This window comes from Aquarana catesbeiana, linkage group LG01, assembly GCF_042186555.1.
Source record: "Aquarana catesbeiana isolate 2022-GZ linkage group LG01, ASM4218655v1, whole genome shotgun sequence".
Lineage (NCBI taxonomy): Eukaryota > Metazoa > Chordata > Amphibia > Anura > Ranidae > Aquarana > Aquarana catesbeiana.
Genome location: NC_133324.1, coordinates 95,559,207 through 95,582,755, shown reverse-complemented (window position 1 = coordinate 95,582,755; position 23,549 = coordinate 95,559,207). Strand labels below are relative to the sequence as shown.

Sequence of the window (23,549 nt, the reverse complement as noted above, 5' to 3'; positions counted from 1 at the left end):
TGGGTCTCAGGACCCACTGTTCGGCCAGGAGGAGAAGCAACGGCTCGGTTCTTACCTCGGCAAGCTGCAGCATGTGGAGGAGCGGAGAGGCAGCTTCCATGAGCCCTACACCCCGGATCCAGCACCACCTCCTAAGGTAAGGACATGGATGGCTGCCTTCCCGTCCAGGTGAGGGGGGGGGGGGTGCTAGTGCGAGTGAGGGGGCAAGGGGCAGCTTCCAGGAGCCCGCACCACCTACGATCACTACCCACCGTCCGACTGCCGCCTTCCTGTCCATCTCCCGCGGGGTTTGATTGCTGCCACCCCTACAAATGTTGAGCACCAGCCACCACTGCTCCAGGGATATGTGTTTTAAGTGATTGCGAAAGTTATATTCTCTGCTTTAGAGACTCTCCAGTGTCACAGACTCTGAGCTCTGCCTGCAATTCCACATTCCTATAGAAGATCCACTAAGAAATGTGGGAAAAAATTGTAGGGGGATACTGATGCCTAAACATGTATTTACCTCAACCACTTGCCTACAGGGCACATTTACCCCCTTCCTGCCCAGGCCAATTTTCAGCACAGTTGCACTTTGAATGACAATTGCTCGGTCATGCAAACGCTGTAACCAACCAAAATTTTTATCTTTTTTTGAGACAGAGCTTTCTTTGGTATTTGGTATTTAATCACCACTGGGTTTTTAATTTTTTTTCTAAACAAACGAAAAAAAAGACCGAAAATTTTGAAAAAAAAAAAAAAAAAAAAAGTTTCTTAAGTTTCTGTTATAACATTTTGTACATTTAATTTTTCTCCTTCACTGATGTGTGCTAATGAGGCTGCACTGACGGGCACTGATGAAGGGGCACTAATATGCAGTACTTATGGGAACTGATAGGCGGCACTGATAGGGCACTGATGAGGAGGCACGAATATGCAGCACTTATGGGAACAGATAGGCGGCACTGATAGGGCTGCACTGATAATCAGGGCACTGATTGTCAGTGCAGATGTCCCCGCCAAGGAATGTCACTTGCCAGTTCTCCTTTCCTCACACGCTGGTAGTGTAAGGAGAGGGAATGCAGATAACCGTCATTTCCTGTTTACACCTTTAATTAGCTGTGATTGGACACAGCTGATCACATGGTAAAGAGCCTATGTCATAAGGCTCTTTTCCGTGATTTGTGATGCGTTGTGTCCTGCATGCGAGGCAAGAATGGGAGGAAATCATATGACGTCCTCCCATAACGAGAGTAATCCCGCCCGCTATTTCACTATATGTCGGGGAGGAAGCAGTTAATGCAAGGAAGGCATTAAGGTAAAAATAAAAATGTTTAGGCTTTATAACCAGTTTAAAGCATGCCTGTTGCCTCTTAAAATTTAAAAACCACAACACTTAACGTGGAAGAAAATTTTCCTAAAAAGGCACATGTGAAAGAAAAAAGAACCTGGAGCCATGTGGCTCCTCAGTGGGCAAAAGCTGTCAACACTAAAAGCTCCAACAAACAGAGTGCCTCGTGTGACTCATGTTAAAGCCAAGTCGGGGAAACTTGAAAATGATCCCTTGCAGTAGGGGGCTGCACCTAACTGCATGGGTTAATTGTCCCGTTTAGGTCTAGGGGACTTCTTAAAATAGATTTACTTACCTGATTCTCTGTGCTGTGAGACTGGTTCCTGCAGCGTCTTTTCTCCTACACTCCAGGGGCCTAAGGTTCTGATGTCATCAAGACCAAAAAAGGGTCCATAGACCTGCATTGGATGTGATGACACAGAGAAGCAGTCCACTGCTGAAGTATGGGGAAGTGGAGGATCAGGTAGGTAAAAGCCCTTTTACTTTTACTCTCCCCTAAACCAAACAAGTAATTTCCATGTTTCCCGAAGTTGGGTTTTAATGCTGAATGCGGGGCAGATTGTAGGGGGGGGGGGGGGGGAGATAAAAAACACTATCTGTACTCTAAACAAATTCAATATTGAATAATGTTGCTAGTTGATAAATGTGATAAACAATTCAATAGCCTTTAAAGCAATGATAAAGTAATTATTGTGATTAAAATATTAAAATGTAGAAAGTCCATGTGAAGAAAAAAATAGTGAAAAAGATCCTCATCAGCAAAAATAATCTTGTGCCACGGATCAGGGTATAGAAGTATAAAATCTTTATTAAAATATTTAGATTGCACTTACATGATTCATGTGTAAAGGGGGAGCCCGGAAGATGTTAGTTTTAACGAAACATGTCGGGCGAGGCCACGTGCTGACATCAATGACCCCGGAAGCGCAGGTGAACTGTGTTCCTTTTTCTTTGCCAGCAAAGATTATTTTACATGGTGATTTTTACACATTAATCATGTTAGTGCAACCTAAATAGTTTAATAAAGCGTTTATACTGTTTTACACTATTAGAGCATTCTCTCCTTATATACCCTGATCTGTGGCACACGATACGGCTGGCCTGGAGATAAGTGACGGGTGTCTGAGACCATAGGAGGGCATATCTATTTACAGCTTCCCATTAAGGGTTACTACCAAAGCTTGGTTGACCTTTCTAGCAATACAAAGTCCATATGATCCGGTAAGCACCCCTGTTAACTGAAGCGTTGGGTGTCACTTAAGGAGCTCACATTTATGTTGGTGTCGGTACTTTAAAAGAGAAGTTTTGCTGATGAGGGTCTTTTTCACCATTTTTCTTCACGTGGACTTTCTACATTTTAATATTTTTATCACAATAATTACTTCATAGTTGGATTAATGAACTAGTGTGGCTTTTTTGGACGTAATGGATTTTGAACTGTGGATATATTGGTTTAGCCGCTGCTGTCACATTTATGTTGAAGTCCCTACAGACAATAGCGCAGTTTAAAACTAGTTTTCAAATGTATTTTAACGCCTGAACATGTTTTTATTGGCTTATTTAAAGTGATTCTAAAGACTGAAGGTCTTTTACCTTACTGCATTCTTTGCATTAAAAGGTAAAAAAATAAATAAAAAAAATAATAAATAATACTTCTGCATGCAGCTCCCCACCCCCCATATATTTACCTGAGCCTGATCTCTATCCAGCACCGTGCCCAAGAGCAGAATCTCTCTCTGCTCTCTCCCTCCCCACTGGCTCAGAGACCGCAGTGAGAGCCATTGGCTCCATAGCAAGCCGCTTCCTATGGGAGCACTCGGTGGGAAGGAGAAGGAGTGCCGGAGGGAGGCCGCAGAAGAGGAGGCTCTGTGCAAAACCATTGCACAAAGTAGGCAAGTATAACATGTTTGGTATTTAAAATAAAATGTAATCCTTTACAATCCTTTTAACATCCTATACAACAGCATTCAGAAAAAGAGAGGTTCAGCATAGTGGGCCAATCAGAGCTTTTACTGAGCTGCAGAATAGGGTCATCTAACACGTGAACATACCTACAGAAATCAAGAACACAGGAATGACCTCATCAGATTATTGGAGCAGGTCAATGGCCAAGCTATATTGCTTTACTACAGTGGAAATAGTGAGGCTAATATTACACTTTTCCACTTCAAGCAGATTTCCAATTGGGGGCAAAAAGTATAAATACAATTGGTTTCTAATGCCCGGTAGAGTGTCACAATACTGGCTCTAAACACAACTGCAAATCCTTTAGAAGGTAAAAATACTTTACATGTGTGTATGTGAACAGTGTAATTATCTGTCTGCTTGGAATTCATTGACGTTTCGCTTTAAAGTAGAGTGGGAGAAGAAAAAGTATTCTGGATGTCTAATAGGACCAATCCCTGCCAACGCTATGCTTCTATAGGTCTAAAGATAGAGAGCCACATGTTACCTATTTTAAATGCAACAATAGCTTTAAGAGGAAATGGTGATATCTATTTAAAAAGTTGGTCTGGTTTCAATGGCTTATCTTATCTCTGCAGGAGTGCTGGGTGGTAGGGGGCAGATTTCAGCAGATTTTGGAAAGAAGATGATAAATGCTGATCAGTAATGGCAGAAAAGGACAGTTTCAAGATAAAGATTGATAAATGAGCCTCAGTTGGGAAATGAAGATGTCTAAACCAGGCTACTAAGGTCAGCGTAATAAACGCAGGAAGAATTCTTCAATAAAAGCAGAAAATCGCTAACTCTAGAGTAGAAGATCAGTTGGTCTCTTACCATAACAGCCGATAGAGCGGACACAGAGCCGAGACATGTAATGCCAGTGGTATAGCTTGGGTCCAGCATATACGGAATCATACCTCCAACACTGGCGGCCAGTAAACTAGCATTCAGCATATGTCTGCCTGGCAGAAGGAGAGGGGCAGAGTTCAGGACACCTGTAAAGGGAATTAAAAAAAAGTAATAGTTAGCTTCTATCATGCTATAAAGCACATTTTTTAAATATAACATGGGAATTCACGATGTGTTAAACATCTTGAATTTTTCGAGACAGTTTATCATTTTAATCTGGTAGACAATGAGAAAAAAAAAAAAGCCTTGCTGGGCATCACTTTAAACACATCCTATGGCCATTATGTTTCTGTCACAATATACCCAGTCCAGGCATTTTGCAGTAGCAGCAGCTGCAATAGAAGATGGTGCACCAGGGGATGCTGCAACCATAAGTATAACTAGTTTGGGGTTGGACTTTAAAGGCTAAGTTCACCTTCTGGAGCACATTATACCCATATTTAGGGTGCAACATGCTCCAGCAGTAGGTGGAGGCAGAGCACAATGGTGGCCAAGTGGTGAACTCCACTGGATTTGGGGCTTGTGTAGATGCGCAAATGAAGAATGCTTTAGGTTACACTAGATTTCCAAAGGGATTGGGACGCCTGCCTTTACACACACAAACTCTAATGGCATCCCAGTCTTAGTCTGTAGGGTTCAAAATTGAGCTGGCCCACCCTTTGCAGTTATAACAGCTTCAACTCTTTTGGAAAGGCTGTTAACAATTTTGAGTTTGTCTGTGGGAATGTTTGACCATGCTTCTAGAACTGCATTTGTGAGGTCAGGTTCTTGATGTTGGATGAGAAGGCATGGCTCGCAGTCTATGCTCTAATTCATCCCAAAGGTGTTCTTTTGGGTTGAGGTCAGGACTCTGTGCAGGCCAGCCAAGTTCCTCCACCCCAAACTAGCTCATGAATGTCTTTATGGACCGTGCTTTGTGCACTGATCTAACTCATTTGGTGGAAGAGGGATTATAGTGTGGGGTTGTTTTTTCAGGGGTTGGGCTTGGGCCCCTTAGTTCCATTGAAGGGAACTCTTAAAGGAGTTGTAAAGTCTCAAAGTTTTTGACTTTAATGCACTCTATGCATTAAGGTGAAAATTCCTCTGTGCTGCAGCTGCCCCCCAGAGCCCCCCTTTTCCTTACCTGAACCTGATCGTTCCAGCTAGGAGAACAAACCCAGCAGCTCCAGCCGCTGTCTCGGGTCCTCATTGGATAGATTAATAGCAGCGGGAGCCATTGGCTCCCGCTGCTATCAATCAAATCCAGTGACACGGGAGTCGGGGGCGGGGCCAAGTCCTGCTGTCAGTGTCAATGGACACAGCAGCAGGACTCGGGAGCACACCCGCACGAGTGCCCCCATGGAATGAGGGCACTCGAAGAGGAGGATCTAGGAGTGCTGCCGGGGGGACCCCAGAAAAGGAGGATCAGGGCCGCTCTGTGCAAAACCCTTGCAAAACCTTTACAATCACTTTAAGGCGAACCGTTAGCATAAAAAGGTCCTGAACCTGGCTATACGCTGCTTGAAATTTGGGACCAGACGAATTTAGATCAGTGTGTGGCAGTCCCTGCTCAACAGAATTCAAAGGGATAGATTGGGAAAGTTTCCTGAATCGGCATGTGCAACCAATCAGCTACAGCTGCTGATCAGTGTATTCTGGCAGCGATGTTTGCCACGGTCATAACGCAATGTCCCAGTAAAGAGGAATTCATACATTCACCTCACTTGTGTGGACGGAGGAATTTGATAATTGGTGTATGTTGGCGTATGGCCAACTTTAGTCCAGCTAAGGCAAGCAAGGTCCAAGGCTACTACTGGTTTATACTGCAGCACCAGACCAGCTTCTCAAACACAAAGAAATGAAGGATCTTCTTACCAATATTGCATGTTCAGCTTTAAAACCAAGAACATTATATTTGGCTTGCACTTCAATTACAGTAAAAACATAAGAATATTGAAACATGAAGATCCCAGTTGTGAATTGATGCAGCTGGCAGTTTTATTGGCTACACCAGACTCCTGAAATGCATTCAAAGAGCGGGATGAACAAGGAAGCCATAAAATGGATTAGATCATCGTACATAGAGTGAAATGGCAGGTCTAACAATTAGCAAGTGCTATACAGACAACAATGAGACATCAATTAGGCTTACAGCAATACACTTTTTCCCACTAAAAGGGGACAAACAGTGGTTTTCTACGTATTTTCTAAAACAAAGTCAGGTTTAAAAATATATATTAGTGAATACAATGTATAACATATGAATAATTTAGTATTCTCACAAACATCTGTTGATCCTGTCAGTGAATTCTACAAATGCAGCTTCCTTTGATGGTATGGCATCGATGCTGTATTGCTCCTGAATTCAGAGCAGAGATGCCCCTCCCATGTAGGCTGTGCCCGTTTGTACTACAGTGAGATAAGATGTTTTAGCGGATGTGGTCATCAGCATCGTCATTGCTGACTCACAAGCCTGTAGCTTGTCAATAAGCATCTGGCCACACCTAGCCCTGCGCTCTGCTTTCTGCATTGACAGGACTGCCTCTTGTTGCTAAAACCCTCCCACTGTGAGCTGCAGTGTCTAAGGGGGGGGGAAGTCTGTGAGACACAAATGATGAAGGATTTGGCTCAATCAACGTAAAGGAAATTTTTGGTTTATTACACAAGATTGGATTCCGTACTTGATAAGACTGTCATATAGTCTTTAGTTTACTTTAATAAATTGTGTGAAAATTCAATCCTTTTACATCAGTCTTCAGATCCGTGCACATCGGTACACATTTTCACATGTTCATTTTTTTTAGTTGTAGAAGAAGACAAAAAATGTGTTTCTTGCCTACAAAATGGCATCCATTTGTGTCTGCAAAAACAGAAAAAGAAGCAAACATTTTCTGTTTTATTCCATGCACATTATCACCCGTCTATTTATATTTGCCTGCCCGTCTACACCATTGTTCAGTTTAGTTTTATCTGAAAAAAAACGGAAAAAAAACTGACAGATGGACCTAAATTGAACACTTGTGGTAAAGCGCGTTAAAGTAGAACTTAAAGTGTTCTAAACGTTACATTTTTTGTCTTCTTTAAAAAAAAAATATTATACTTTGCTGCTCTGAAAAATAGTTTTGCACAGAACAGCCCTCATCCTCTTCTTCTGGGGTTCCCCATCAGTGCTCCTACAGTGCACACATAATAAAAAAAAAACAACAACAGACAATACTTTGCATGTCTCTTGTACAAAAAAAACTACCTACAGGCGGTCCCCTAGTTACAAACATCCGACTTACAAACAACTCCTACTTACAGAGGGAGACAACAGGAAGTGAGAGGAAATCTACCCCTAGGAAGTGAAATTCAATCCTGTAAGTTATTATGGGAAAAAGGTGACTCCACTGATGCTTTATCACCAATCCTAGTTTCCACAACAACCCAAAATTTTCAAAATCCAATTGTCATTGGGACAGAAAGTGAGATGAAATCGTCTGATCAGGGGTACAGACAGCAAAACAAACATTACAGGGGTGTGTACCCTTCCCTATGTTATCCAAAAAGCATAAAAATATTTTTTTGGGCTGGAGCTACACTTAAAAATTGTACCTGTTCCGACTTACAAACAGATTGAACTTGAGAACAAACCTACAGTCCCTAACTTGCTTGTAACCAGGGGACCGCCTGTACTAGCAGTTTATTTGTGGACTTTAGTCAATTTTCAAAGTTACTTCTATTGAGCTCTTTTTTCCTCTTTTTATTTTAGAAAAGTCACCAACCTATTTAAAAAAAAAATAAATAAATAAATAAATAAAAAAGATTCTGCAATAGATTCTTCTATATAAATCACCGATTGACCTAACCCCAAACCCAGCACAGTGTTTTTTGGTTTTTTTTTAAGCAAAGTTGTAGTTGTTCACACATTGCAAAACTGGGGTACTCAACAATTCTCATCCTCTGAAATAGCTAACCAATCTACTACAGGACTTCTACTAAGACCAGGCAAATCACCCAACTAAGCTAGCAGCAAGATGAAGAAAAGGCTCATGTGCTGTGTATGAATCAACACTTGGAAAGGTTTCTACAAAAGGAGTATGAGAACACCAAGACTCCACAAGTATCTTAAATCCCAGACAAGAGGTTAGACGCTCAATGCTTTTTGTTTAGGGTATTATTTGATTTGAAATTACAATTGTACTGAACCATCAAAATAATGTAATTTTTCTAAACCCCCAGATAGAATAATAATGCTCTCCTATGGTAAAAATTCTGTTTACATCTTTTAGTAATCTAGAGATTAATTATGTCAGTGCGTTGATTTACATATTACAATAACAGAACTGTCAGGAGAGATAAATAATGATGAAGCAGATCTAGAGAAAATGTAAAAATATTATGTATGAATTTTCCGGTATCCAATAATACACCAAAATAATACAGGGCCACTCCTAGCCCAGCCCAGAAAAGACTGCATAGTGTCCAAGTTAAGTGATCAAAGAGGTGGTAAATAAAAGATTAATACCACCCAAGAATTGGGTTTCAGATTTGGGCAAATACGAGGTTGAGTCACATAAAGGAAGGAAATCAACGGGTGTAGCAGAAAGGTCTTTGCAGTTGCAAGAGGCCTAACAGATTCAAGACCTGGAACAGTGCGATATTCCTCCAGATTCAGGGTAGAACACACAGTATCTATGTCTGACAAAACCTCCTGTAAACCTGATGCAATGGCAGGAGACCGTGGTGCCTAAAGAACAAAGTCTTCAGATATGGACTGTTGGAAAATAGAAAAGTAGGAAAAAGGTTTGGCCTCTTTTGTGATCTCGAGAGGGTCAGAGACAGATTCTGAGGGAGAAAGCACCACCTGGAACCTCCATGGACAATGTGGCCCACTAATTGGGCAGACCCGAATAGACAAAGAAGTCCCTGTGAACATGGGGAAGGAGGTGACCTCAACTGATGGAGCCAAGGAAGACTCTGATGATGGTGATGTACCTAAAACAATAGGGGGCCCAAATTCTGGATTACAGATGTTGGTTTCTCGTGAGGATACCACATAGACTCCCTCAGAAACAATAAGGGGTATGAGATGAGGTCACCCGAGGCAGAGGGGCTCTCTCTGTGGTTTAGCAAAGCCCTATAGTTACAACACAGTGGTAATGCAACTAGGCTCAATGTGAGGCAAGGTCTCTGCTACTCACAAACCCAGGCAGCTGGTGCCAATGAAGGTTTTAGGCACCCGCAGGTGACAAGGTCACTGTAGGTGTGCAGTCCAAACAGAACAGAGACCTATGTGGTGCTTCAGGAGCAGTAGCCAGATGTGTGTTTCCTCTAGCCTGAATGGCAGAAAACATACTGTATTTCTTCACCCAGCAGATGAAGTCAGCACTTTGTTCCTCAGCCTTAAGCTGGATACACACTATAAACTTTTGTTGTTCGGTTTCCTTTAGAATTACCTTCAACTATGTTGTGGAAGGGCCTGCCTGATTGCATACAAATTGAAAGTGTTTAGGTTTGACCTCATATTATGTGATTTTGGTAAATCTAAAGGAAAAAAAAAAAATCTAAAGAAAATTGTATAATGTGTATCCAGCTTTAATCCTTACCTCATATGTCAGACTAGCCCCACACATCTAGTCCAGTAGAGTCTGGGTTTGACTTCCAAAACCAATGCTAGAAGAAACACAATACAGGCAGCTTCTATATAAAAATCAGCTCAAAACAGCAGTGTAGTGAGGCATTCTGAGCAAAAAAGAGGTTATACAAAGGCAGCCTTACAATTTTTGTTTGCCAGCGTCCAAACTAGGAGGCAGAACAACATGAATGTTTCTGAATTCCTGTGTTCCCCCAGTTTACAAGAAAAGGTCACAGGGTAAGGGTATCCTATAGAGTGGGCACCTCCAGATCCCTGCACAGCTCTTATCCTGTGAGAAAACCCACCCCCTAAACAGGCTGCTTGTAATTTAAATGCTGTCCAATTCCTGTGATCACTTGCTCTAGTCCCGTTGATTACTGAGGCTGCCCCTATGGCATTGACCATGGAACCTGGTAGGCTCCCCATTACACAAATGCTGTGTTTTGGAGGTCATAAGCTGTGTAGGCAATTTAGGATGTCTACTTTTAATAAGTGCCACCCTATACATGTCTTCCCCCAAGGCATTGACCATGAAAGTTGGTAGACTCCCCAATAAACAAATGCTATGTTTCGGAGTCCCTGAGCTCTGTAGGAGATTTAGGATGTCTACTTTTAGTAAGTGCCCCTCTTCCTCCAACAGGTACCCCCAAAAAAGATTCAGAGTTCCTAGGAGATTTTACTAAGTAAGGTTTACAGAAAACCTTTTACAAATAAAATACTTTAAACACTAGTTGCTTGGCTGTTTTGCTGAAACTTTAGCTTCAATACTTTGAGTCGCTGGCCTGCATGAAGTAAGCAGATCAAGAAAGTCAGAAGGGTTACCACAGTATCCAGGCAATGGATATCTTAGGAAGGTTATGTCATCAACAGTGGCTTCTGTGTCACTCATAACAGGTTTCCTTTAACCCGCAAGCATTAACTCAAAAGCAGAATCTGTAATTTAAGGATACCGGTTAGGGCTGGACAAATCGCTGGAGCGAGATGGGAAAATAGGACACCTGAACACAAAATCACCAATCTCCACAAATCTTATTACAATTAATCTGGCATGGTATGGTTTAGGGCTGCAACTAACGATTATTTTCATAATCGATTAGTTGGCCGATTATTGTTTCGATTAATCGATTAATCGGTTAATAACCTTAAAAAAAAAGTGTGGTGTATAATTTAGTTAATATGTAAAGTTTAAAAAAAAAGGCAATTCATTCTTAAATATCTCTATGCAGTGGTAAATATAAACAACCAACTATATGGTTAGGGAGCAAAATATTGAATCCACTCTGAGAATAATAGACAGAAGAGATATACTGTATATTCACTATTAGAGGAGATATACTGTATACACTATTAGAAGAGAAATACTGTTTTTTGGCCAATTTGTTGTTGGGCAGATTAAAAAATACAAATTGCTGCAAAAACGCATTACATGCTTTTCTGCAGCTTCTCCATTGAAGTATATTGAACCTAAAAAGCACAGTTTTGCATTAAGAAAAAAAAAAGTCCTTGACCCTTTCCAAATACGCAGCGGCTGAAAAAAAGCATAGATGTGAACGTGTCCCATAGGAAACCATGTTAAATTAACTGTAGTGTGTTTCTGCAAAAAGCACAAAAAAACACATAGATGTGAACCAGGTCTAAGACGTTTAGTAACATAATGGGGTTAAAAGAAACTAAAATGAGCCCTTTATAGTACAAAAAAAGCAAATAATCGCAACTGTAAGGGGTTCATTTTTTTTACTGTAGAACGATGAAAGTAATATTTACAGTAGCGATTTGCTCTTTTTGTACTATAAAGGGCTCATTTTATTTTTTTAACCCCACTATTTTACTGGCCGATTAATCGATTATGAAAATAGTAATCGATTAATTTCATAATCGATTAGTTGTCGATTAATCGATTAGTTGTTTCAGCCCTAGTATGGTTAAATATCAGCAATATTTACGAAGCTTTTTGCCAAAACTATTAAATTCATAAGTGCTGGACAAATGCAAAACTGGAATGTGAAATTCAAACACTAATTGTGGGAATCCTGTCTTTTGCTCTGCTATCCAACATCATGAGGAACCAATTTTGCTAAAGAACAATTATCAATGTGTCACCTGAAAACAGAGTGGGGAAAACTGGAAACCAGAAGCATATGTAACTGGAGTGGTTTCTTGAAGTAGCTGAATCAGTTTCATGAAGTACACACAGGTAGGTTTGGGGTTTACGGAATCAGACAAGTTTAATTGTTGCTGGCAGGTCCTGATGTACTAATAGTGGATGAGGAATGGGTCAGGGCACATACAGCTGTTATCAATCTAGTTTGCTCTTTCAAAGGCCATCATTTAAGAGCACAGGATATGATCACTTTTTCGGATAGGGCTGTGTTTTATGTTGCATAAGCAACCCTGACATGATGATACTAACACCAAAACAATCACAAACCAGTCACTATAGGACTTTATTATACCAAATATCTCTGGTTATGGGTACAATTACAAAAAAAAAAAAGTTTTGAAAAGTATAACATTTTGTAATATAACCCTGGTCCTGTGCATCACTTTCAAACTCAGATGGCAATTTTTGTAATTTTTCGCTGGTCCCCCCCCCATAGCTTTTAGATTTTGTAAGACTCCCAAAATCATACATTTTGTGAAAGCACGGGACCAGTAAAAAAACAAAACAAAAAAAACGGTGCTGCGTTCTCTATCACAGAACCAGATAGACCGTATCCTGCTACTAGCACATAAGTCCTCTATTTTCAATAAGTTTCAGGAACTGGGTTATATAAACTACTTACACCAGGGGTGTCCAATCTTTTTTCCAAGAGGGCCAGATTTGATGAATAGAACATGCTTGAGGGCCGACCATTTTGCCTGACATTCTTAAACCATTAAAATTTGGTCTAAGTGTGTCCATCCGAGCACTAATACACGGCCCAACAAGAATTCTCTTGCCTTTGTGCTGTGTGTGGTGAATAGATGAGCTTGGGCGTGTTATTTGGATATACCGGATTTAATCTGCTTATAACACGCACCTTCACTTTAAAAATGAAGTTTCAGGAAAAAAAATCTTAAATTTTAAATAAAGAACTGTGAAGCAAAATAAGGGTCAGTGCCCATCAATGCAGCCTAATCAGTGCCCATCTGCGGCCCCCACTCCATTGCCATGAATGTGGCCCCCACCGTATTGACATGAATGCAGCCCCCACCACATTCACATGAATGCAGCCCCCACCACATTCACATGAATGCAGCCCCCACCACATTAACATGAATGCAGCCCCCACCGTATTGACATGAATGCAGCCCCCACCGTATTGACATGAATGCAGCCCCCACCGTATTGACATGAATGCAGCCCCCACCACATTCACATGAATGCAGCCCCCACCACATTCACATGAATGCAGCCCCCACCGTATTGACATGAATGCAGCCCCCACCGTATTGACATGAATGCAGCCCCCACCGTATTGACATGAATGCAGCCCCCACCGTATTGACATGAATGCAGCCCCCACCGTATTGACATGAATGCAGCCCCCACCACATTGACATGAATGCAGCCCCCACCACATTGACATGAATGCAGCCCCCACCACATTGACATGAATGCAGCCCCCACCGTATTGACATGAATGCAGCCCCCACCGTATTGACATGAATGCAGCCCCCACCACATTCACATGAATGCAGCCCCCACCACATTCACATGAATGCAGCCCCCACCACATTCACATGAATGCAGCCCCCACCACATTAACATGAATGCAGCCCCCACCGTATTGACATGAATGCAGCCCCCACCGTATTGACATGAATGCAGCCCCCACCACATTCACATGAATGCAGCCCCCACCACATTCACATGAATGCAGCCCCCACCGTATTGACATGAATGCAGCCCCCACCGTATTGACATGAATGCAGCCCCCACCGTATTGACATGAATGCAGCCCCCACCGTATTGACATGAATGCAGCCCCCACCACATTGACATGAATGCAGCCCCCACCACATTGACATGAATGCAGCCCCCACCACATTGACATGAATGCAGCCCCCACCGTATTGACATGAATGCAGCCCCCACCGTATTGACATGAATGCAGCCCCCACCACATTCACATGAATGCAGCCCCCACCACATTCACATGAATGCAGCCCCCACCACATTCACATGAATGCAGCCCCCACATTGACATGAATGCAGCCCCCACCACATTCACATGAATGCAGCCCCCACATTGACATGAATGCAGCCCCCACCACATTGACATAAATACGGCAGCCCCCACCACATTGACATGAATGCAGACTCACCATTGCTGTCAGTGCAGCCTGATTCATGTCCATCTGCAGCCTTGGAGGAGACAGGGAGGGGGCGGGACGAGCGCCAACAGATATACAGGAGAAATTCCTGTTTACACGGCGGCCTCTTTAATTGAAAGTCCCGCCTCCTATGATGGACAAAACAATTGTCCAATGGCAGCGCAGGAGACGGGACTTCCTTTTACACAGGACGCCGTGTAAACAGGAAATTCTCCTGTATCCTGTACGGCGCTTGTCCCGCCCCCTCCAAGGCAGCCAGCATATCTATCTTTTATGGCCCCCGGCGCTCGGGGATTCGTTGGGGGCCACAAAAGATATATATGTCAAAATTACCAGGCGGGCCGTCCGAAACCGGACCGCGGGCCGCGATTGGCCCGCGGGCCGGACTTTGGACATGCCTGACTTACACATTCCAAATCTATGTCACAAGATATACCCTCAGAGCTCCTCACTCTGTTGGCGATGCCATTCCCAAACAGGTGCCCTTCTTCATATCTTTTGGGAATTCCCTTTTCCTAATCTGTTCTGGAACCCAGTTAAGAGAATATGCTTCAACCTAACCAACTGGTGTCTCGTTCAGTTTTGATCCTCTCATTTTAACTACATGTCATCCACTTCTCCATCAAGAGCTAAAAAATAACCTCTTAATTCACCTAATAAATGCTGCTAGAGCCTGCATGAAGGTTCTGTTAAAACAATCTTCCCCACCATGTGACATTGATTCGCACAAGTCAATGAAACAATCCAAATGGAAGACCTAATGGCTTCCCTCCACCTCCAAGAAAACAAATTTAGAAAAAGCTGGTATTACTGGCTAGATTTTTGCACTACTCCTGAATATAGCTCCCTCAGAGAAACTTATCCCATTCCTTCTACCTTGACCTTACTGGTTCTCCATTGTACATCACAATTTCTTGACTTTGGTTCCTGTCAGGGAAATACTGGCCAGCACATGCCCACTAGGATTCGTGCGATGCGAACGCACATGCACGCACATTCGCGCCAAATGGCATAAATAAGGATGACAAATGCACTAGGGCCTTTGCTGTCTGATCTGCAGTCTCCCCCTGTATCTTGTATCCTGTATTTTTCCTTGATCTTGTTGACCCGGCTTTTCCTGACCATCCTGATTATTTCACCTGATCCCGGCTTGTCTTGACTCCGATTCTGATATTCTGCTTGATCTCCTGCTGCCAAACCTCTGCCTGAACTATTCTTTGCCTATGTCTTGCTGTATCTGCCTTCCATTGTATGACCCTGGCTTGTCTGGCTGCACCAGTCTTCTCAACCCCACCAGCCTGCATCTGCAGCACCTGCCTCATCCCTGCATCTGCAGTACACCTGCATCCACAGCACCCGACACCTGCCTCTCCTATATATCTACTAACGGAGAACACTGCAGGCACTCCTACCCCACCGCGCTCTTGCGGCCGCGTTTGCAACCTCAGTGGTATTTGAACCGGGGCTGTAAGAGAGGCCTTCCTCTGCTCCTCAGGCTCTATCTGAAGGTACGTGACGGTCCCACTTCCCCCATCAACTCCTCCGATGCAAGCTTCCCGCTCCCTCCTAATTTCACATGCCTTTTTTACAATTTCTCTGTTCTGTCTCCCTAGCTTACTTTTATTTATTTTGCCTAACTGCGATAAAACACCCCCTTGCCATTTTTATTTCCTCTGCTTAACTACTATATTACATCCCCTTTCCATTTTTATCCTTCTTCAAAATTCTTTAAAATTTCCTGTGTTTAAAACAGGGATATTTAGAGGTCAGAGAGAACTAGGCTTACTCCCACCAGAGTTTCTGTATCAGATATATTATCTTACAGAAGATCCACAGTCATTTCTACAATCCTGATCTCACCATTTACTCAAGATGATGTTCTCTACTATGGACTCTTCAATTTATAGTTATTCTTGCTATTTAATGTATTCTTTATTTTAGGACTCTGTACCTGACCTTGTTTGTCATTTCAGGTATATAGTCATTTTACTGCCGTTAGACTGTAAATCTGCCTCTGGAGTCATTTACAATAAAAATTATAATTGACAAAAAATGGTGCCAATGATTTTTCAGATTTCGCTATTTTTTTAATCAAAATTATATTTTCACTACAAATACACTATAATTGTTAGCAGACACAAAACAAAGCTTAAATTGTCACTAAACCCACATCATAAAAAACTACCAATAAATGGTGTATACTCACTATGAGATTTGTTTTCTGTATTCTGCAAAAAACCTGGTTGATCCTGCTGCTCTCCATCTCCACCTTCTGTTCATGTCCCCAACGCAGCTAGAAATTTTGAAGCTGTGGTGGCAACTCTGCCCATGCCCAGTTTTCAGTGAGTTTCTATGCTGAGCATTTCCTCCCCATCACATCTGAGCAGCCAATGTGACTATAGAGTCACACATGTGGGCATATACACAGTGTTAATGACAGCCCACTCCCTCCTCTTCCTTCATTCCCACTAACCAGCTAAACACAATGGGAGTGAGATATTACATCTAGATTAATGGTGGCTTCACCTTCCTCTTATTCTAAGACAAAGACTGGAGGGGCATGACACAAAAATCCACCCACACCATGTTATTGCCAAAAAACAAAAAAATAAAGATTTTATTTTACATATATATATATTTGTAGATTTATATGACAATTTAAAACAGTTTTTTGTATTTTTTTTTATGCTGTATGCCAAAGGCTTTTTTTTTTTGAACATGTGACCAGCAACAGAAGACTAGAAGCTCCTCCTGCTTATGTTTCCCTGCAGACAGGCTGGGAAAGATCTGAGTCCTACGGCTAAGTTTTCTGAGACTTCTGGTGTCATCTGTTTGCCAGGGTTGTAGTGGTCGGGGCCTGATTCTGCGTATAGTGAGGGGAGCGAGTTTGTGTAGGGAGGATGACCGTGAGCTGTTATGGACGGAAGTGGCTAGGTTGGGGCAGGACGGGGGTGAGATTTTGTCAGAGATGGTCAGTAGCAGAGTAGAGAAGAGAATTGTTGAGGTGGCGAAGGTTTCAATGCGTAACTGTTAGGCGGTTGGAGGGCAAAGAAGTTGGAGGGCGAGGACGTAGGAGAGCGAAACTAATAAGGTGGTGATTAGAGAGTGGGAGAGGATTGTTGGAGAGGTTGCACGGAGTGCTGAGATAGGAGAAGACAAGGTCAACGGTGCTTTAAGAGTACCACCTTATGCCAGGCAGTGACTTTTCTAAGCATTTGCCGGAGTGTCTATCCTTTATGCAGATGACTTGGCTTCTGCCCAAAACTAGTCCTAATGTATAGATCCCTGCTTTAGGGAAAATAAACTGTAAGCTACTTTGAGGGCCGGGTTTAGTCTATGTGCCCTATCAAGTACTGCAAAATTCACAAGCACAATTATAATTGTATGAGCGAAAGAACTAAAACTTTAAGAGCTCAACTTTTAAAACTTTGCACTAGGCGACCCATTAGACAGGGTGTAGTCAAGGCTTAGCCAAGAAGTAAAGTTTTCAGTGACGAAGACTAGGATTAAAAAGGCGTGTGAAAAGTGGATCTTTTAAAAAAGGTAATGGCATAAAAATTCTTATGTGGTAATAAACTAGTAAGTACATCTGAGGTCCCCCATGCATCTGTCAGATACAAAAAGAATGATTTTGAAAAATAAGAAGCTTTGGGCCCAGTCTTCCATCACTCAACATGTAACAGCTGTCAATGGTAAAGTAGGCAAAGACACAGCAGAATAACATCTAACCAAGTTTTGAAACAGTCCAGCTATTCGTAACTGCAGGAAGGTTTTTGTTAAGACTTGAGTGCCTCTAATATACTGAAATTATGTAAGCTAAAATTATTATCTGACATTAATATAATCTGACAGTTAATACAATGAAACCAGAACATTTTATTAAAAGCCACGTACAAAAATCAGGATTTAAAAAAAAACAAAAAAAACAAAAAAACGAAGCAGCATCCCATAAAGAGAAACAAAAAAGGAGAAGATTATTTGTAGAACAGCTACGTATGTCTCATAGGGCCCGTTTTTAGAAGCTGGGTGGCAGCGGGGAAAGCCGAGTACGAATTGTTCATGGCGCCAGAACACAAGCTCTACCTCATGCACAGAAAGATCAGCACAAGTTAAAACACATGTGGGAAATTTTTTTCCAAAACCTACTTATAGACAACACCTGGAGAACCATTTATTGCATCCAGTTGTTTGTCTGACATTACTATTTAAAGGGCACCTATCAGAGACTTAACAAGTCTGCATCGATAAAGAACTAACAATATGCAGCAGCTTTTATCATTAAAAAAACAGGCCTTAAAATTCACTTGAGTGACGGCACTTAGGCCTCACCGGGGCAACTATTCAGAATGTCGTTACTCTGATGCGATCAAAAGGAAGGCATTCACTTCATCTCCTCCACCCTGCCCGCTTCTAACTGGGCCTACCCTTACTCCCACTCACAAGGTGAGAGGCATTGTAAACATGGCCATACACTAGTAAAATCTGTGTAAACTTTAATTTTCACACTGTTCTTTCGATTTTCTAAGGCTGGGTCCACATATAAGCGGTGTGGGACACCACATGTGATTCAGATAGGAATCGCTCTGCATTCCTATTCAAATCACATGAGATGTCTGTGCAGTGATTGTTCATTTATATGGCTCAAACTGCACCAAATTCGCAAAAAAAAAAAAGTGCAGGACCCTTTTTTTTCCCATTGGGATTGCATTGGGGGTTCACATTATGATTCTGTCAAATGCACTGCGTTTTGTGAAGCATTTTGGAATGTCATCTTAGCATTGACACCCATGCGGTTCGCATGAACGCTGTGGGATTTTAATGCAGTGAACACACAGGATTCGCTGCATTTCCGGCACCACATATATGTGAACCGAGCCCAACGGTTACCGGGCTCAAATTGATGAACATTTTCAGACTTTAAGCCTCGTACACATGATCAGATTTTCCGCAGACAAAACCTCGGACTTTTGTCCGGAGAGCGTTGGCCAGGAACTTGTCTTGCAAACAGCAAGGAATTGTCGGCCAACAAACGCGAACGTAGTGACGTACTACGTGGTTTTTCAGCTCTTTAGCGCCACCCTTTGGGCTCCTTCTGCTAATTTTGTGTTAGTAGAAGTTTGGGGAGTGTTGATTTACGCTTTTCAGTTAGTTTCTGAACGGCCATTCGTCAACCAGCCATGTTGCGGAATCGGAGGAGATAACGTGTTATTTATTGTTTATTTGTTATTTATTTATTTGTTATTATATTTGTTATTTATTGTTATTTATTTATTGTCCGCGGAAAATCCGACAATTGTCCGATGGAGCATACAAACAGTCGGATTTTCCGCCAACAGCCTGTCATCACACAATTCCCTTCGGAAAATCAGATCGTGTGTACGAGGCTTTAGAGACAAAAAAATTCAAAGGAGCAGGATGGATACATTTCTCAAATGAACAAAATTCAGACTGTGAATGTGGTTTTCGGTTGGGGAAAAAAGACACATACAATGCACATGTACTAAGCACTAAGGAACCCCGTTTAATGCATCCAGGATGCCATTTAAGTAGCAGGTCTGGGCCTTTGAATCAAATTAATTGGCTTAAAGTGGATGTAAACCCTCACATATACCCAGTGAAGTGAACAGCCTCAGATGATACACAGAAATGAAACAAATCTCCCTACATAAGTTATACATCTATATCCGCTGTCTTCATCTTTATATAGTCTTAAGAAAGTTCAGATCTTGTTAGGAGATTTTCTCTTCCTGATTAGCACTGCAGTGAAGTCTGGGCATACAACCAAGACAGCTGATTGGAGGAAAGGCACACACCCCCTCTCCTCATTAGGTAAAGATTTTTAGCTCTGTTCCTTGAATCATTTAGCAGACTGCTAAACTATTTATAGCATCCTCCTCAACACAAAATTTAGGCTGCTTTTATCATATGTAATGGAGAATTTGTCAGGAGTTATCAGGCTGATAACAGAAGAACGGGGCAAGACAAAGATACAGAACATGGTGCTTTGAAGAGAGATAAGAAAACACTGCAGATATATGTGCCCAGCTCAAAATTTAATGAATCGGGTTTACATCCACTTTAAAGTAGAATTTCAGGCTAAACCCAACTAGCCCTAAAAATGATCAACCCTCCCCCCCAAAACATCTATGCTTACTAACCTATGTAAGGTTCGGTCACGTGATCCCCTGTATCAGCCAGCAGCAGCTGCAGGGGAGAGGACATAGCTCCTAACAATGGCTGGCAATATCTGTGAGCAGTGACGTCACCCATAGGCTTATTGTGGCCCATCTGTTGTTAGAGCTCCCTATTCTCCCCGTGCTCACGCAATAATGGCTGAACAATTTTTTAGAACTTCCATAAGAAATGCTTAAGAAAATTTTACAGGCGTGTGGTCAGCTTTAGGCAACACACACGGTTGTATACACGGCCAAGAACATAAAGGATTCTGCAAAGGCACTTCCACAATTTTGTCATCTACAGGCTAGTACCAAAGTCCAAAAGTAAATGCTGACCCTTGGTATTCCAAGAACAAAAGACATTTTAGCAAATTTGTTAGTGCCTTATAATATTTAATTATGCATGTTATATTCAAAACTAACCTATGCATAATGACGCTGCTAAATTTGTCCAGGGTATCTAGACATGTCATGAAAAGGTAACGTATTAATAATGTGATTGTAAACATTTTTCTTAAAAATAATAAATATGGTGTACTTACCTGCTCTGTGTGATAGTTTTGCACAGACCAGCCCCAATCCGCCTCTTCTGAGGTACCCCACTGGTGCTCCTGCCCCCCTACAAAATGCACTTGTGCGGGCTTGATTTTGAGCCAAGCTGTGTGTGTCCTTAAGACAGCTCGGCCATGCCCCCTCCTCACAGGTGTTGACAAATTTCAATGGTGCTTGCTCCTGCACTCTCAGTGCTGCTTCCCTGAATTTTCAGTCTTCACAGGAGAGTGGTAACAGTGGACAGCGCAGTCACAACTCAGTCCAATAGCTTGGAGGAGGAGGGAAGAATCAGAGAAAAACCTTGCTAAACCAGGGCTACGGAGCTGTGTGTTTCTATTGATGCACACAGTGCCAGGAAAAAAAAAAAACTCTACTTCCTGAATGCAAAGGGGGTCCATAGAATTCCAAGAAAAATGTAGCCGGCAACTCCAGAATCCCATGAAAATCTTTATTTGCTACATAAGGTCAAGATAAAAAATAGCCGACGCGTTTTGGCTTACAGCCTTGTTCACAGCATATTCACAAAATGAATGACAGAACATTTATACTACATGCCTCATATGAGGAAAAGCAATGTCAACTAGAAAAGCTACAATTTCTGGGGAAATTGTGTGAAGTGTTCTTGCCTCCACCAGTAGTCTACAAGCATTATCAAGCCTAGCAGATGAAGGTATGACCACATGCATTTGGGGGGTCTCAGCATCTTGATGTAGAATGGAGGTGAAGGTGTTCTATCAGTTTGATGATAATCAGTGTTTACAACCACTGTTTCCTGGCAACGCTCATGCCCTGTTTATGCTTCACAACCACTGCTCAATACACAATACACAGGTTCATGATAGCTGTAATAACTCTGTGCAGTACTTCAAAGGGTCGTATTTTAAAAACTGTAAATCCTAAAGCGAAGAGCTTTATATTGTGAGGATCACAAGACCCAGACCTAGATTTTGATGCATAGTATGTCTCTGAAATATTAAAAATGGAGGCACGGTCGCAGTTTAGATATTGCCCTTCAAATTTGGAGGGGGCTAGAGTAGAGTTTCAAAGAATGTCAATGGACGGAGTGAGTTACAAACAAATGGTCATATTGTGAAAACTATCAGGACTATGGCTTAGCCGTGGGCATGTTTAATGGCAGCAGGGATAGCTGAATGTTTTGATATAAGATTTGTGTAGGTGGGCTTGAAAATGAGGGAGTGGTGGCATTTTAGAAATCCTGTCCTGATTTTTCAGCTTTTGTCACCTCCCACTCTAGTTTTGAACATTTCCCCATTCATTCCTATGGGACCAATTTCGCCGCAAAAACGACGATAATTCGTGAACCATTCGGCGAAACGTTCCACAAAGTAATAGCACACCAATCGGGAACAATCCGCACGTTTCGGTATATTACTTGTCTATGTAGTCAAAAAACTGTGGGAGGAGTTAGGGTGGTAAATTTGGCTATAATAATAATAATATATATATGTGAGATAACAGTAAGTGGTCTTGCTATGCAAGAACACTTAATAAAACAATTCTTTCTTTTGCAGTATTCTAACAGTAAACCTGGGACAGTGGTCATGGGACCAAATTAAACAGGAACACAGGCAAGGAATAAAAGATAAAAAAAAATGTACACTTGAGTGATTAAATTAGCCGCTAAAAGTGCTAAAAAACTGAGGGTTTCTTTTCACTTTGGGGGATCGGTATCAACTTGGCAATAGGAGTATAGCATATAAGAAGAAATATGTGCAAATAGGAAAAGCATTCACTTACCTTGCAGTTTTCCATAGGCGACCAGTGAGCCACTGAAAGTGACACCACCAATGTAAGTGCCCAGGTAAGCCACGATCTTCGTAAGATTGGCAGCTGGGTCGGTGGCAAAGTGTGGGTATTCGATCATGTATTCGGCCACGCAGGTCAGGACAGCAGCCAGACCAACCAAGCTGTGGAAAGCAGCTACCAGTTGGGGAAGATCTGAAATCTGGATGCGCTTCGCGATGGTGAGACCTTAGTTAAAAAAAAAAAAATGGAAAAAATTATTTATTGAAAAGGTGTTCTGAGAAGGGAAGAAAATAACATAATGACTTGTCTTTAGGATAAATAAATAACTTTATTACTTATAATACAGGTTTGAAATATATTATTTTGGGTCAAACTAGTTTTTATTTTTGATGGTATTGTATGCTAATTATGCAATTGTCTATAAATTGTAAAGGCAAACAAGTATAAAAAAAAAAAAACATTAAAAAATATGTTTTATTTGACAGGTTGACCAGTGATCATTTTAATACAGCTAGTACTCCTATAAAAATTAAAGTTCTGATTTTATCCTTCTGCCTGGGTTTTTTTTTTAATTTTACATTCTTAATGGTTATGCAACAAGAAATAAACCAAACATAAAATGTTGCACAAATGGAATTTTTTTTTTTTTGTGTGGAAGGCATCACTCATATCTGCAAATGCTGTCTACACTTACACTAAAGGGCAGACAATTATGAAAAAAAAATGTATAGATTTATTGGTAAACTGCAACAGATTACATTTTTTCTTTTTTGGTTTTCAACACACTTTAACTCAGAGACTGCAAAAGAGCAGCTGAACCCATGGGAGTTTAACCACTTAAGGACTGGAAGATTTTCCCCATTAATGACTAGCCATTTTTTGCGATACGGCACTGCCTCGCTTTAACTGGCAATTGCGCAGTCAAGTCAAGTTGTACACAAACAAAATTTATGTCCTT

The 23,549-nt window shown here is 41.7% G+C and overlaps 1 protein-coding gene across 1 annotated transcript in view; it reads right to left on the bottom strand.

Annotated features, from left to right (window-relative positions):
• NNT (nicotinamide nucleotide transhydrogenase) overlaps positions 1 to 23,549 on the bottom strand; it is a 188,551-nt gene that overhangs the window by 76,008 nt on the left and 88,994 nt on the right. The window contains exons 15-16 of the mRNA XM_073622115.1: positions 22,583 to 22,816; positions 4,109 to 4,269 (exon numbers count right to left, since the gene is read on the bottom strand). Coding sequence (XP_073478216.1) covers positions 4,109 to 4,269; positions 22,583 to 22,816 — 395 coding nt within the window. The remainder of the gene's footprint in view (positions 1 to 4,108; positions 4,270 to 22,582; positions 22,817 to 23,549) is intronic.